Below are 17,113 nucleotides of genomic sequence, written 5' to 3'. Positions count from 1 at the left end.
TGCTCTAGGGTTAGTCTTCTTTCTTTTGTTTTTTTTGGGGGGGTCTTTTCTGGGTTTTGTTTTTTTTTAAATTGGCCAGAGGGAGTTAGCTTATTTGGGTATTAATTTTATGCTCTAGGGTTAGTCTTCTTTCTTTTGTTTTTTTTGGGGGGGGTCTTTTCTGGTTTTTGTTTTTTTTTAAATAAGCCAGAGGGCATACACACTCACCAGAGAAAGACAGAGAGATCAAGAGACAGGGAGAAAGCACCCCCTGGGCTGGATGGGAAGAGGAGTATGGAAGAAATTAACAGGTCAGACTCTCCTAACCCAGGTAAGGAAGTCCGAATTCGGCTGGGGTTCCCCACCTCGGCGCGCAGTACCATCGAGTTTACGGGGGCTCTCACATCCACGAGCGGGTGTGGTCCTCACAGCACCCTCGAGGTTGACAGGACGGCGCTGACAGCTCTTCACCTTGAGCAAAGGGGGTCCAAGGAAGAGGCAGAGAGAGCCACGTCTCGCAGCCTCTGCTCAGGGTCCTCTCACGTGTAAGATGGGAGTGAGTCTCACGTGGCATTTTTGTATGGATTGAATGGACGTATGTAGAGCCATGGAGAACGTCTGGCACACAGGGTGCCCTTAACATGGGTGTGTCAACCCTTCCTCATACACCTCCGTTTCCTTCGGGAGGTGTGGGGAGAAACCCCAAAGCGGCCCATCTTAATGAAGGCCCTTAAGAACTGTTTCCCTTCTGTGTCTGCTCACCAAAGATCAAAGGTCACTATCTTCCTAAGTGACCTTCCATGTGGCCCGTGACAGCTTCCCAGAAGACAGACCCATGAATGTGATGCAACCAGTCCCTACGCATCTCAAGGATGGTAATTGCCACCCCAGCCCCTGGAGGAAGGGGCTCCCCCAAGAACCCTCATTCTCGGTCACCAAGATAAGGCCTGAAGAAAAAAATGGGCATGAGGCCTCAACAGAGGAGCCTGCAGGCCAGCCGGAGTCAGGGTCTTTCCTGGCATGGTTCACGACCATCACACGCCCCCTGCCCGCACAGGAAGCGCCAGCTGCTCCCTCACTGCTCAGAGTGAAGCCTAAACGAGGGCACCCCTGGCCATGCCCAGTCTTCACCTCGGCCCCGGCCCATGTCCTAGAAAGTCCTCCGGTCTCACTGTCCGCTGCAATAGGCTTGTCTGCAGTGTCCCTTCTGCCTGGACTGCCGGCCCCTCATCTCTGCATGTGGAAGAAAGATCTGTTGAACAAATGAGTGAAGGAATGAAAGAAGCTACTGCAAATGAGTGAACGACATGATACACCCCTGTGCGGCAGACAAGTTAGGATATGTTTTCATTTTTTTAATAATTACTTATTTTATTTATTCATTCATTTATTTTAATTTGACGAGAGAGAGAAAGATTGAGAAAGCAAGCTGCCAGGTCCGGGACTTGAATCGTGGTCAGCCATGTGGGAGTGTCCAGCACCTTAACCACCACGCCACCTGCTGGTCCCAGGATTATGTTTTCATTTTACACAGGAGAAAAATCTGGCCCAGAGAGGTTAAATGACTTGTCTAAGATCACACAGCCAACAAGTGGCAAGCCAGAACTTATGCCTAGCTCTCCAGCCACATCAGGAGCCCTAAGGTAGAAAGTCGGTCTCGGGCTGGGAAACAGCCAACCCCCCCAGATTCCTCAAAGTGGGCCACTCTCATCTGGGCAGTCACTGACAGCACTTGAAGGCACTAGCTGTCACTGTGATTACTGAAAGCTCCGAGGGACAGGCAAGGTCCCCCGAGAAAGGACAAGCACAGTGTCATCTGTCAAGAACTAAAACTGATGGCGAAATTACAGACTGGTCACTTAATGCTCACTTTTAGAGAGCTCCTGGAACAAATCAATCTCCGCCAGGAAAGGGGAGTGTACCTCGAATGGAAACTAAGCCCTCTGTCTGAGCCCCCGCGCCCTTCCCAGAACTACCTGGTGCGTGTGCAGCACAGCTGGTCCTCGACCTGCTGCGGGAAGGTGGGGGCAACAGGGACTTAGGGCAAGCCTGCAGACAGGCAGGGACAAAGCTGATCTTAAAACCCCAGAGTGGCAGGCATCACTGTCACCCAGGGCTTCCCCAAGAAGGAGGGAAGAGGGCAGGGCCACAGGCTGTCTCCTGAGCACAACCATGAGATAGGGCACAGCTTCCAGATCCAAAGCTCCGGCTCCTCCATGCCACCAGCACTACTGCGATGCTCCTGTCTCCAGTCCTGTCTCCAGGAGACAGCTGGGGCTGAGTGAAGCAGGTCCAATCCCTAACCTGTGGGTTTCCCATTCGGTGATAACAGAGTGACAACGAATAAGTGAACAAACCATGATACCACGATGTCGGGCAGTAAACACCACTGTGAGAGAAAACAGGGCAGGGAGCGTGAGAGGTGAAGTGTCTAACCTCTGCTCGTAAGGCTTCAGACCACCAGACGCCACTCCCTAACCTGCTCCACAAAGACCTGCCCTTTACTGCTTCAAACACTCCTCCTTCCAGCGGCCCACCACCATGACACCCCTAAAGAAGATTTTTCCAAGAAAGAGAGATGAAACATTTGATCCTCCCTGCATGTGTGTCCCAGCCAGTTGGTATGGTGAAATCCTAACCTCCCATATGACCAAGGTAGTCTTCGTAAGATCATTAGGTCATGAGAGTGGAGCCCGCTCCAATGACATTAGTGCCCTTAGAAAAGAAGCCCAAAGAGCTCCCCACCCTTCCACCATGTGAGGACACCGCGAGGAGATGGCTCTCTATGAACCAAGCAGCAGGCACTTATCCATACCGAATGTGCTGGAGCTCTGATGAGGACTTCCTACTCTCCAGAACCGTAAGAAACAACCTGCTGTTGTTTATGAGGCCCCGGTTTATGCTACTTTGTAACAGCAGCTGGAACAGGCTGAGACAGCCATGTGCTCCATTTGCAGTGACTTTAATTTGAGGGGGAAGGAGCACGATGCTACGACAAGGGTATGGACAAGGGTATGAGTTCTGACACCAAACAGAGCAGGCTTCGGGTGCCTGCTTTCTTCTTCACTAGCTGTTACATTTAGCCTCTGAGCCTCAGACCTCACCTGGGAGGCAAGAAAGACAAGCCCCACTGTGGGGGGTTATGAGGAAAATGGCAACATCTGGCAGCACACCTCGTACCTAACAGGTATCTGGCAAATATGGGTCCCTGGCTCTACCCTGACCCTCTCGCAAATTTAAAATACAATTTTTTTGGTTCAACCAACTGTGCTAACTCATGTCTGCAGTGTGCCTCTGGTAAGGCTCTGGGCCTGCCCCACTACTGGATGCAGAATTAAAGGGTGATGCCCTAAATCCTTCTAGGACAACAGTCTAATGGGAGGCCTTGGTTCACAGCACTGAGCAGGGGAGAGGGAAGAGGGAAGAGAGGGGACACTGCCCTTACTGTGGGCAGGTGGTGGCTCTTTATGACCAAACCCTCAGAGAAATCAGGATCAAGGCAGACAGTCCGCTGCCGTTGTCTGCCCTTCCCACCAGGCCCTGGTCTCCTGGCTCTCCACGGGGCAACATCTAGAGGTCTGGTCTATCTCAATTCTCATAAACAAGGACACATGGTGAGATCTCGGGCAGCCCCCTTCCCTCTCTGAGCCTGAGTTCTCCATCCACAAAGAAAGAGAAAGGGCCTAGGGCAGCTCTCGGCTCTGACCTTGCTCATTCTGACTCCATACTGCTCCTGCCCACCTCATGCCTCAAGTCTGTCAGCTTGTCACTGCTGCCATCTGGTGGGCCGCAGGCCAGCTGCACTCAGCTGTGTCCAGGCCATGGGCCAGCGAGCTGACTGCACCTACTTCACAGGGGATCTTACTTCTGCCTCAGGTGGACATACATTGCACTTCTCCAGGCCACAGATCAGTGGGCATTCTCTGCCAAACACAAAAACCAAAATTAATGCCCGAAATTCATCTCTCCGGCAAAGACCTTCCTTCCCACTGAGAGGAAGTCACCTAGGCGAAGTCACACCAGCTGCCTGGCTGCCGGGCCAGTGCACTTTACCACAGTGCTTAGGGCAGGTGGGCACCTGCAAGCAAAAACTAAGTCAGCCCAGGGCCAAGGGGCAAAGCAGCTGGATGGTCAGAAACAAATTGTCAGATTTCTTGTAAACCTCGAGGATGGTACGTTTCAGCATGCAAACAGGCTAAGCACTGCCTGCAATGGAAAAAAAATCTTGGGGAGCTCTAGGTAACCCCCTAACCTTAGGTCATCATTCACACCTGCAGGGTCTCCCATAGCCACTGTCGCCGGATCACAGACTAGGCAGGCCCCAGACAGCAGGGAGGACCCACTGAAAGGGCATATTTGCAGAGCTCTCCCTGCCAGGCATGAGCTCCTCAGAGCAGGGTCAGAGCTGTCCTTCTCTATCTCCGGACACTCAGCCAGGGGAGCTAGGGTTAGGTATATACAGGGAGATCCCTTAGAGGCCTGCACAATCACGGGACTTGCCTACTCTTTACAGACTCACACCTTTGGCTCTGTCTGCAGCCTCCTCCTAAACACTGAAAAACAAACTGCACGACTTTAAGCAGGTCACTTGCCTTTTGGGGCCTCTCTCATCACACATCTGCAACTTAAGAGTGGATGATCTTTACTGGATGATCTTCAAAGCACTTTTAATTCTAAAATGTTAGAATTTGAAACAAGTCGTATGTAGACAAATCGAGGCTCCTCTTCACCTGCAGACAGAGCCAGTATGACCGTGGGAAGGACAAAAATAAGCAAGCAATGCTTCCCTCTGGTGGTGTAATGATGTCACTACAGCCTCCTGGCTCAGAGCACTTACACTAAACAGCCTCTGGATCCCAACCTAAACTGTCAACAAGCAAAACCAGCCTGCAGTCAGGGGAGCCCAAGTGCGGAAAAGCCAGAGAGAAAACCAGGAGGCCACTTAGCTGGCTCCACAACTGTGGAGAAATGCTCGGTCTTTAAGAATGTATATATTTTGGAGCTCAAAGGACCTTTTGTGACCTCCAACTCCCCTTTTCAGATGAGGAAACCAAGGTTCAGGGAGGGAGCTGCCCAAGATCATAAAGCTGACTCACAACTGAGCCAAAAATAGATGCCCACTTCCCTGCCTCCTGCGACAGTCTCTTGATTCTCTTCTGTACAACCTCCCAACTGAGGCCCGTGGAAGTGACCTGTCAAGGACACATACACAGGAACGGATGGCAAAGGGACCAGTCCCTATTCTGAGGAGCAAGCAAATTTGTTCACTAACCTTAAAATAACATACATAACGGACAGGGTCAGACTGTAAATGAAATCTTCAGCATAGAAAAAAAATTTTTAAGAAAATTTACTCAAAATCTTGCCCATCAGGGGTCATATTCTGGCATATTTTCTTCTAGTATCTTCTAGGCAAACTTTTTTAACAAATTAGGAGTTACAGGGTAGTAACTCATTGTCGCCTACTGCTGGCACTCCCTATGCCATGGGAGTGTTCCTGTCACTAAATAGCCTTCTAAAATATTCTACTTAATGACTATAGGACAGGCCAGTATGTGGCTATACCAAAATTTATTCAGCCAATCTTCTTTCCATTTCATTTGTTCTAAAGCATTTATTTTTAACTATGCTGCAGTGAATGGCACTACACAGAACCCTTGAAGACATTGAACACATCATAATTATTTCCTTAGGCCAGTTTTACTTTTTACAGGACAGTTTCAGGGCTGGAGAAGCCCTCAGAGATCACCTTGTTCAGCTCCCATTGGCCAGATGGGAGAAAGGGGCCGGAGAGCTTAGCATCTTGCTAGAAGACAGACAGGAAGCAGCAGTCAGCTCTCTAACTCTCCACCTATTAAAATGAGACCTTCCCAAAGTGCAAACCACAATCTCATGTCCTTCTCTAACCGCTCTCGCCCACATTGACCTCTGCTTCCCCTGAAATCCTAGAGCTCTCAGCGTCTGGGCCTCTCCTCTGCCCCTCGGCCACATTCTTTTGATTCTCCTACTACAGATTTAATTTGCTCACCCAACCACAAGCTTCCTGAAGGCAGTCCTGACGTTACACGCCCGCGTGTTCTGCAGCTCAGCGCTATCCCCACAAAGGCGAGCACTCCACAAATACCTGCTGAAGAGTCTATGGTGACTAAGAGCCCACTTCCTCACTGCTTGGAAGACGCAGTGTCACTGGTAAGGGCTGGGGAAAGATGCTTCTTTGCAGAGTAGAAGTTAAGGTAACGAGTTAGAACATTCTGTGATAGGTACCACTAGGAATTAAAGTGGCAGGCTTGGGGACAAAAGACTGGGTTCAAGTTTTAGTTCTGCCCACTTACATAAGAACCAGGGCCAGGGACCAGCAGTTAGCGTAATGGCTATGTCACTGGACTCCCACGTAGTCGACCGCGGTTCGAGTCCCGGACCCGGTGGCTTAAACTCACGCCAGGCGCATGTGCATGTGTGCCCAAGATCCTGAGAGAAGAATGGAGGAGACAGGATTGCGGCGTGGCCATCCCTTCTGGGGGGTGATTTCTCGCTTTCTGTCTCTCTGTCTCTCTCTGTCTGCCTGGCGAGCATGCGCACCCTGTAGCAAAAACCTGTCCAAAAAAATTTAAAAATTAAAAAAAAAAAAAAAAGAACCAGGGCCATGCAGTTAACTAACTCGGAGCTCATCTGAGAAGAATGGACGATCACCCTCATCCAGGCAACTGCCCCTGAGAAAATGAAGCAAAAGCGCTGTCAGGGATCGAGGTGGTCCGTGAGACTAATGGTTGCTGCGTTCTCATAAACGGGGATGCAGCTGCCTCTGACGAAAGTTTCCTCCGAAGGCCCCGTCTCCCGCTTTCTACTCCACAAACATCCATTAAGGCGACCTGTGGCCACACTCTTCCAGCAGGGCAGTTTTCCTAAAGTAGAACTTCCTGTACAAAAGTAAGTGCCAGCCCACGTTCAGGTCCCTGGATTTGACTAGTTAAGTCATCCACACTCCCTCCCTGTGTCTGGAGAGACTGCGACAAGGCAGAAAAAAGTACTGGACCAAGAATCGAAAGATGAGTGTTCTGGGGCCAGCAGATAGCATAGTGGTTACTATGCTGGACTTCCACATGGCCAACAAAGGTTCAAGCTCTGGACCCAGCAACTTAGAAATCAGGCCAGGCTGGGACCAGCAGATGGCATAACGGTTATGTCACTGGACTCCCACATAGTCGATCGTGGTTCGAGTCCCAAACCCAGCAGCTTAAAAATCGTATCAGGCATATGCGCATGTGTGCCTAAGATCTGAGAGGAGACCTGAAGGAGAAGGGATTATGGTGTGGCCATCCCCCAGGGAGGTGATTTCTCACCTCTTCTCTCTCTCTGTCTCTCCGATGAACACACACACCCTATAGCAAAAATCTCTCTAAAAAAAAAAAAAAGTCACGCCAGGTGCATGTGCATATGTGCCCAAAATCCCAGGAGGGGGATGGAGGAGAGAGGATTGCAGCATGGCAATACTCCCCAGAAGGTGATTTCTCACTTTCCGTCTCACTGTCTCTCTCTGTTTTTCTACAGTGAGTGCACATGCCTTATGGCAAAAAAAAAAAAAAAAAGAGTTGAGTTCTGATCCTGAGGAAGTCAGACCAGATGATCTCCAAGACCCTATCCATTCCTGACATTCTAGGTTCTCGGATAAAACTGAGGACTTTAATAATAACCAAAAACTATCCATTTCAAAATGGTCTTTTGGGCTCCGTTTGACTTTCAAGCATTGGCTTTTCAAAGTTCTAAAGAATAAACATAAATTGCAAAGCACCTGCTTTAAATAGAGCCCATGAGCTCAGAATCTCCCTGAGCTCGGTTGAGGTTTCATGATACACGGTCCCAAAGAAGACAGGGTAATGCACACTGTCACCCTACTCTGGAAAGGCTCTTGGCCTCCAAACAGAAAAATCAGCACTAGGTATATTTATAAACTCAGTTTAAGGTGAATCAATGGCGGGGCTTGGGTTTCACCAATGCTTAGACACTGAATACAAAAAAATAAAATTTCTTGGTCTGTGACACTTGAAGAAAGGAAAGTGACTAAGAGCTGGTCCCTCCCACATGCTCCATGTGATTCTTCTTTTTAGAAAAACAAAAGTATGAAAAAAAAACTCAATCAAAAGGCTATAACGTAGAACCAGGTGGACAGTGAGAGGAGAGAAACATTTTTACTGTAAAGTAGAACTATTGGGTCATCGGAAAAGTGACATTTTCCTTTCCTTTTTTTGAGTGAGTTTTGCTACAGGGTGTGGCGCACCAGAGAGACAGAAAACAAGAAATCACCCCCTGGGAAGACGGCCACACTACAATCTCTTCTGATTCTCCTCTCAGGATTTTGGACAGGCGTGCACATGTGCCTGGCGAGTTTTAATCCACCAGGTCCAGGACTCAAACCACGGTCAACTATGTGGGAGTCCAGCAACAACCATTATGCCATCTGCTGGTCCCTGTCTTTCGATGCAAGAATGTGTCATGATCTTTCTGACAACCCGGTAAATTTCTAGCTTAAATACTGCCCTAAGTCACTTTCTCTCCTCGTGGTTTCGGTTTTCTCATTGGCAAAGTGAGAAAGTTGCTTCTTCCACCTCCGATTCCCCAAAACTTCCTAAACTGCAGGACTTTCTTAGGTGACACTGAAAAAAGCAAAGAATGTCAAAGAACTCTGTATTTGGTCTCACTTTCTCAATCCATATCCCTGTGAGACCACAAGGCTACTTCAGGACACTGCATGGTTCAGGGAAAGCTTCCAGCATCCCAAAAGCAACCGGATTCAAGACATTCTGACCAGCCTTGCATTAAGGCTTCCACCTTGTGTAAATCATTCCCCGCCTGAAATTGTAACAGATCCCCAGCGACCAGCACTTAGCATTCGGAGGCATTGATCTTTCTGCACTCTTCAGGAGAGACCTGAATCAACCTGTTACCTGCCTACCTCATGCATATCAGCCCTCAGAGATTCTGCCAAAAGGGACGAAAGGAGCATCCGATCTCCAGAAAGCTCTGGAATTTTCCCAAAGGTAGAGGAAGTGCATGTGTATCAACAAACACACCTGCCCAGTCCTGTGCTAGAGGCCTGAATACATCATTCATACCAGGACAGCAACTGTTTTCCACTTTGCTTAGAAGGAAATAAGTTCAGTAAAATTAAGGTTTTTCATTTGCCCACTATATACTGAGTACCCACCTCAGATGTGTCAAGCACAGAGGCTACAACGGAGAAGAAAAACATAATTCCTGCCCGCATAGAGCTTCCGGTCTAGGGGAAAAGGAAATCTGTCACAGGCTCCACAATGGAGAGAACAGAAGGGAAAAGTGACAAGTCAGCTGTGTCAAGGGGATTCTGAGGACGAGATGACTAAGTTGAGGTGTAGCAAAAAGGAGGGGAGGACTTAACTAAGTCAGAAAGGAAGGGGAGTACAGGGATAAGTGAGCTGATAGAGGAAACGATGGGGGACCAGGCAGGTGGCCTATTGGGTAAGGTGCTGGACTTACAATGTGGCTGACCGCAGTTTGAGTCCCGCACCAGTCGCTTGAAACTCATACCAGCCGCGTGCGCATGTGTGCCCAAAATCCCAAACGGAGAATGCAGAAGAGACTGTGGTGTGGCCATCCCCCCAAGAGGCTGATTCTCGCTTTCTGTCTCTCCAGTGAGCCCATGCATCCTATAGCAAAAATCTCTTAAAAAAAAGGAAAACAAACCAACAACGGGTGCAATGGCCTAAGGTGAGAAACAGGATGTGCTCAAGGAACTGAGTGAAGGCGCGTGCGGATCGGAGAGCAGGGGCTGCGTGGGCAGGCAGAGGGTGGACCCCACAGGCCTCGCAGGCCCGCTCAGGGCTGGATCTTCATTGGAAAAGCAGCGGAAAGCCACCAGAATGTGACACAGTGGGTTTGGAAAGCTCTTCAGGGGAAAAAAAAAAAAAAAGGGACCAGCAGTTGGTGTAATGGCTATGTTGCTAGACTACACGTAGACGACCGTGGTTCAAGTCCCAGACCTGGTGGCTTAAAACTCACACCGGGCGTGTGTGCATGCATGCCCAAGATCCTGAGAGGAGAATGGAAAAGAAGGGACTGCAGCGTGGCCATCCCCGCTGGGGGGTGATTTCTCACTTTCTGTCTCTCTGTCTCTCTCTTTCTGGCAAGCGCACATGCCCTATAGCAAAAACCTCTCTAAAAAAAAAGCCCTTCTGCCCAAGGTATGGAGAACAGATTTCAGGGGGGAGGCATGTATATAGGACAATCTGGACACCATACAGGGGCCTCTGCAGGATCCAGGTATGGGGCGACAGTGGCCTAAACTACGGGGGTGACAGCAGAGATGGGGGAGGTGGAGTGGCTCACAGTCACCCAATCAGAAAGCCGAGAGAGCTGACATTCAAACTGTGGTCCGCCTGACCTCCAAGCCTGTGTTTCTCACTACCCTGTTGCTGAGTCAGTCATTCAGCAGTGACCAATCATCCACCACATGCCAGGCCTGGGCCAGATGCTGGGGACACAGCCACAAACAAGACCGTTCTCATAGAGATTACCGTCCAGACATGAACAAATGAGAATAAAAACAGATGTCGACAATTACAAATTGAGCGGAGGACCATGAAGGATCCATTTGAACAGATAAAAATCCCAAAGATAAGGCCACGGAGATTGTCCAAACTGGTGAGAACATGAAAGACCTCCTCCCTGTTACCCATGAGTAAAAGTCGTCCGGAAACTGCGTACACAAGGTGGGTATTGCATATCACATCCCTGGCCAGTTCATGAGCGCTCAGGACAGATGCTGGTATGTCTCAAACTCAGCACTGACCTTCTTAAACAGGAGGCTTTCTATTAATAAAGGCGACACTAACTCCTTTATCTACTCCCATGGGCCAACTTCCGGCCACCATCACATCTACCTGCAGTTTGCACGTGGTTGGAATCGTCCAGAGATTCCTTCATTTCTACCTCACTGCAGCCGGATGTCCACCAGGATGCAGGGAGGTTTTAAGATCCTACTTGACAGACGAGGAAACTGAGGTCAAGACGGGTGACGTGACTTCGTCAAGGTCATCAAACTCGGGAGGGACCCAGATCTGCCACCCGACTCATCTCCAGGCAGGAAATTATGAATCTCAGCTCAGACAGTTGCAGGTCCCTGAGCCTGGATAAGTCACCCGAGAGTCCCATGAAGTTCCTGAGAACAATGATCAGGGACATTAACCAGCTTGGGAAAGTTTCTAGAAGGCAGCGCCACCAGCCCGAGGCACAGGTACCCTTGCCAACACTCCCAGATTAGAACAGGTTCTCTTGGACTCTCTCCAAGGGCCTCTGACTAACAGGAAAGTATTTTTCCATCACAAGCACTGCAGGCAGGCCTCAGACTCCCGCGAGGCGAGGACAGAGCACACTCCCAGATGCCGGCAGAGGCTCTGTAAAGGCACGCTGCCCTGCCCTGGCTAAGGACTGCCACTGGGGGAGTCCGTCTTAGGCAGCATTTCTCAGCCGACAGTCCCAACATTTGGAGCTGACTAGTTCTGTTGTGCTGGGCTGCCCTGGCAATCCGGGTGTTGAGCAGCATCCCTGGCCCCTGCCGACTAGACTGGGTGGTCAGAAAAATCATGATGCGGGACCAGCAGTTAGCGTAATGGCTATGTCACTGGACTCCCATGTAGTCGACCACAGTTCGAGTCCCGCACCCAGTGGCTTAAACTTACACCGGGTGTGTGTGTGTGTGCGTGCCCAAGATCCCAAGAGGAGAAAGGAGGAGAAGAGATTGTGGCGTGGCCAGGCCCCCTGGGGGGTGATTTCTTGCTTTCTGTCTCTCTGTCTCTGTCTGTCTGGCGATCGCACATGCCCTATGGCAAAATTCTCTCCAAAAAAAAAGAAAAGAAAAATCATGCGTTTTTGCATAGAAAAATACGTCATGACTTTTCTAACAGCCTAATTGTTTTAGGGCATAAACTCATTTTTATTTTTGAGAGATTTTTGCTATAGAGCATGTGTGCTCCCTAGAGAGACAGAAAGACAGAAATCACCTCCCAGGGAGGATGGCCATGCCACAATCCCTTCTCTTCCATTCTCCTCTCGGGATCTTGGGCGCACATGCACACGCACCTGGAGTGAGTTTTAAGCCGCCAGGTCCAGGACTCAAACTGCAGTCAACTATGTGGGAGTCCAGCAATGTAACCATTACGCCATCTGCTGGTACCTAAATTCATTTTTTGACCAATATCACACCACTAATGCTCCCCAGAATGCCACTGAGAGCAGCCTCGGTGCTGATGTGACCTGCAAGGACGTCTCAGGAATCCATCGCCAATGAAGTCAAAAGCGCCATGTTCACTAATGAGCTACTTCTGACCCTGCAAGGAAATCCTGTTCCCATTACCATGAGCACCGGAGTCTGATTAAATGGAAGCCCTGGGTGTTTCTTCTCAATGACACAAGCCAGGGCCAGCTCTTCCACTGCTGCTGGAAGAAACATGAAAGTGTTGACTCAAATAGCGGGAGACTCCCATTGACCCAAAATTCAATACCACAACCAGGACTCTCAACATCCTGGACTTCAGAAAAGGGGAAAGTGACAGTAAACATAAACACGCAATCAGGATTAACAAGTTAATTAAACGGCGGAAGCGTTACCAAAAAACCGTGCTCCCAAGTGGAGGTGGAGACCTGAAGCCGAGCTCCGGAGCAGCTGGAGTGACTCAGAGAGTATCAGAGACGTGGCTTCCGACCTCCCATCCCCACGGCTGGGCAGCTGGCCCAGACATGGCAACCAGCGCCAGCTTCACAGGCAAAATCAAAGAAGCAACATCTCTGTCTCTCCTCAGTCTGCTAACTGGTGAAAGGGTTTACGGACAGACTCAGCTAGCTCCTACGTGACAGCCAGGGTATCATCCACTCCAGTTCCCTGGAGACCGAGCCACCATGAACCGCCCCCCGGGTGACACTCAGTTACTCAGATGCTGCTAGGTTCGGTGCTACTTTGCTCTTGGCACTTACTCTCCTACTGCACGTCTCATAATAGAATCATACTGAAATTCCATCACAGGTTGACCTCCTTCAGTGGACAGGGGACCCCTTACAGCCGGTTCTGCATCTAGCAGGGCCATGCTATCATGACAGACCCTCAGCACTGCTGTGACGGAATGGAGGGACACACAGACAACATGTTTTCCATCTCCGCATTCTTCAACCTAAGCTTATCTAGTAAGACGCCACGACCTGTGTCTTCTCTCCTCCATTTCTCCATGGCTTGGCATACATTCAGTAGGTGCCCAATAAATATGTTTATTATTTATTTATTTTTGTTCTGAATGGGCTTATTTTACATTCATTCCTTGTGCATCACTGCAGCAAAGAGAATGAGTTTTCCCATCCAGAATACACTATTGGCTCCATCGAAGATACTACCATACGTGTTAGCATCAACGAGTAATTTTCCATTTCTTGTTTCTTATATATTTTACTTCTTTCTTTTCACTTTGGTTCGCTGCCATTTCCCACCCTCCTGCCTGACTTGGTTGGACATCCAGAGGGACACATCATACCTTCTGTCCATGAACCAGTGAGTCCAGGAAGGAGGTCAGGAATCCTAGCCCTCGGGGCCAGCAGGTGGCATGCTGGTTAAGGTGCTGGACTCCCACATGGCAGACTGCAGTTCAAGTCCTAGACCTGGAGGCTTGCTTTCTCTCTCTCTCTCATTCTGGTCACATACAAATAAATAAATAAAGCTAAATAAAATAATTCTTTAAAAAAGAAAAAAGAAACCCTAGCTCTCCACCTTGGCTTACATGCAATGGGGTATGTTTAGTCTCTTTTAACTAGAACAGTTTGATGCAGGAAAAGGACACTCTCTGATAGACAACGGAGATATGCGAGTGGGCAAGACTGACGTGGTGGCCTCTCTCCCAAAGCTTATGGTCTGGAGGAGAAGACAGGCATCACAGTTACCCTCAGGGAGCTACTGTGCTCAGTGAGTCTCTTTAAGTAAAGTTTCTGCAGAGGGCCCCAATCACAAGCAGCCGGGACCTCTTCGAGGAAAGTCCTAACTTTCCTCCACAGTATGTCGCACGTCCCCCACGGCGTACTCTGCACTGGTAACAGGCAAAGTCTGTCCCACACCTTGGCTGCATCGGCCTCTCTGCCAAAACGACATAAAATTTTGAAGACCAATCAAAAGCATCACAGATATGAATGCTCATAAGTCCGTGCTTGTGTGTACAAATGTGTAATATGTGTGACTTACCAGAGGAAACTGAAGCTGACCTGAAAACTCATAAAAACAGAAATTCCTGAAAGAGCAGTCACCACCAATCTGGGAGTCAAGAGACATCGTGTAACTGGCAAGCAGGATAAGAGTAGTCAAGGGGACCCCTAGGGAGTCCTGAAGTTCAGAAGACCCTGACATATTAGCAGAATTAAGGATTATGGAGGGCCAACAGGTGACTTAGCGGTTACATTGCTGGACTCCAACATGGCTGACCATGGTTCAAGTCCCAGACTCGGTGGCTTGAAAATCATGCCAGGCATGTGAGCATGCATGCCCAAGATCCTGGGAGGAGAATGGAGGAGAAGGGACTGTAGTGTGTCCACCCACCCTGGGGGGTGATTTCTCACTTTCTCTCCACTATCTCTGTGTCCCTGACCCCTCTACCCAGCACACATGCCCTAAGACAAAAACCTCTTCAAACAAAAAAGGAATTACAAATCTGTCTGGGGAACTCTAAATCAGCAGGAGCTCTGAGAAGGCAGAGAGGAAAAGGGGCCATGAAAAAACAAAATCCAAGAATAAAGTCTGGAATATGAAAGCCAGGAAAGGAGAACTGTCTTAAGTGAAAGATGAGAATGAGACTCAGGAAAAGATGAAGATGTCCAAAACAATGTGGCATGATATGGTAACACCTAAGGGAATGGATCAGAGTCTGAACTGATGCATATACTTTATCAGAATGGTAAAATTTTAAGTCAGAATACCGTGCCAACTATGATTCAATCTTGAAGTATTTATCTTTTCTTACAATAGAGAGAAACAGAGAACAGAGAGATAGGAAGTGAGAGATCACCCCTCCCCCCCAGTGGGATGGCCTTGCCACAACCCCTTCTCCATCCCTCTCGGGATTTGGGGCATGTATGTGGCATGTTTTACAAGCCACTGGGCCCAGAACTCGAACCATGTATTAGGCCATGTGGGATCCAGCCACTTTAACCACCATGCCACTGGCTGGCCAAAACTATTCATCTTTTTTTTTTGAGAGGTGTTTGCCATAGGGTATGTACACTTGCTGGAGAGGAGACAGAGAGAGGGAAAGTGAGAAATCACTGCCTAGGGGAGATGGCCATGCTGGAATCTCCTCTCTTCCATTTTCCTATTGGGATTTTGAGCACACACACCTGCCCAGCATGAGTTTTAAGTGTGGTTGACCACATGGGAGTCCAGTGCCTTAACCACTATGCCTCCTGTTGGTCCTCAAAGTATTTAACTTTACATTTTCTGATGCCTTTAATTTAGGCTCAGGCAGAAAGGCAAATACAGTCCTTTCCTCCACTATGACAAGGCAAGGACTCCCCCAACAACCTGGACACGTTTTGGGGTGATGCTTGCAGAAATGAATTCCTTCTCAAAATATGGTTCTCAGGGGAACCAGCAGTTAGTGTAATGGCTATGTCACTGGACTCCCACGTAGTCAACCCCGGTTCGCATCCCAGACCCGGTGGCTTAAAACTCACGCTGGGCGCGTGTGCATGCATGCCCAAGATCCCAAGAGGAGAGTGGAGGAGAAGGGATTGCGGCTTGGCCATCCCTCCTGGGGGGTGATTTCTCGCTTTCTGTCTCTATGTCTCTGTCTGGGGAGCGCAATGCGCCCTATAGCGAAAATCTCTCCAAAAAAAAAAAAATATATATATATGGTTCTCAGGACCAGAAAGAGCTAACCTAACCCAGGTTTTCTTTTTTGGGTGCAAACCTGTGATGCACAGGAGAAAAATCACAGATCTGGCTGATGGCAGAGTAAGATCCCAGGTCCTCCCCTTCCATCCTTACAGCTTCCAATCCAAATTCAAATCCTGGGCTTTCATGGCTGTTGAGACCGGTGACTCCCCACTGCTTTCACCAACCCCAAATCCTCTGCTGTTCTCACCTGTCTGAGCAACCAGGTGTGTCCACCCACTCCAGACGGCTGTGACCTTTTCATTCTGAAAACAACGCTTCTCTATGTTCTGGGGCGTGGGAAGGAAGGCGGCCTGGGCTGCGAGCTGCCCGTGCTTGTTGCTCCCCCAAACATACAGCTCTCCTGCGCCTTCAACAGACGGAAGAACAAAAGGTGAAGAAACATTAGTCCAGGATGGCGAGAAATGATACAAGTCTAAAAACGAAGCGATGAAAAGAAGGTGTTTCAGGGTCAGCAGGTGGCATGGTGGTTAGGGATACTGGACTCCCACATGGCCAACCACAGTTCGAGTCCCGGGCCTGGCGGCTTGCTTTCTCACTTTCTCCCTCTCTCTCTCCTGTCTCTGGTGACATTTAAATAAATAAAGTTAAATGAAGTACTTTAAAAAAAAAAAAAGTATTTCTTTTTTCAATTGTGAATGTTCTCAGCAGTTTCAGGAATAAAAATGTGTCATTTTTTTTTCCATTCAATATCTATTTATTCTGCATCTACCATATGTAAGATATGTCTCTATTTTTAACATTTTATATCAGGTTATTGGAAAAAGTCACAATGCATTTTTGCTACAAAAACATGAAAAAATATATCATGACTTTTCCAGCAACCCAATAAATATTATATAAGCTTACGTTTCTTTTGTTAGGAAAGTTTTCATTTTTTTTTTTTTAATTTGCCAGAGGGTGCATATGTTCACCAGACAGAAAAAAGAGGGAAAGCAAGAAAGCATTCCCCACGGAACACAGTCATGCCCCAACCTCTCTTCCCCCATTTCCCCTCCTTTCAGGATTTTGGGCATGCACACACGTACACAGCATGTTTTCCAAGCTGCCAGGTCCAGGGCTTGAACCTCACAGTCAGTCATGTGGAATCTAGCTGCCTTAACTATCATGCCACGGGCTGTCCCCCTTTTAACTTGTTAATATTACAGGTTAAAATATAAATTATTGGGACCAGCAGTTAGCATA

The 17,113-nt window shown here is 48.7% G+C and overlaps 1 protein-coding gene across 1 annotated transcript in view; it reads right to left on the bottom strand.

Annotated features, from left to right (window-relative positions):
* The window catches only part of SERGEF (secretion regulating guanine nucleotide exchange factor), a gene marked incomplete at its 5' end in the record, with an annotated part of 265,393 nt that overhangs the window by 217,801 nt on the left and 30,479 nt on the right, over positions 1 to 17,113 (bottom strand). Inside the window, 1 exon segment of the mRNA XM_027768544.1 lies at positions 16,119 to 16,277. Coding sequence (XP_027624345.1) covers positions 16,119 to 16,277 — 159 coding nt within the window.

This window comes from Tupaia chinensis, unplaced genomic scaffold, assembly GCF_000334495.1.
Source record: "Tupaia chinensis unplaced genomic scaffold, TupChi_1.0 Scaffold000077_1, whole genome shotgun sequence".
Classification (NCBI taxonomy): domain Eukaryota; kingdom Metazoa; phylum Chordata; class Mammalia; order Scandentia; family Tupaiidae; genus Tupaia; species Tupaia belangeri.
The sequence above is the reverse complement of the archived record's forward strand: the minus strand, read 5'-3'. Positions and strand labels throughout refer to the sequence as shown.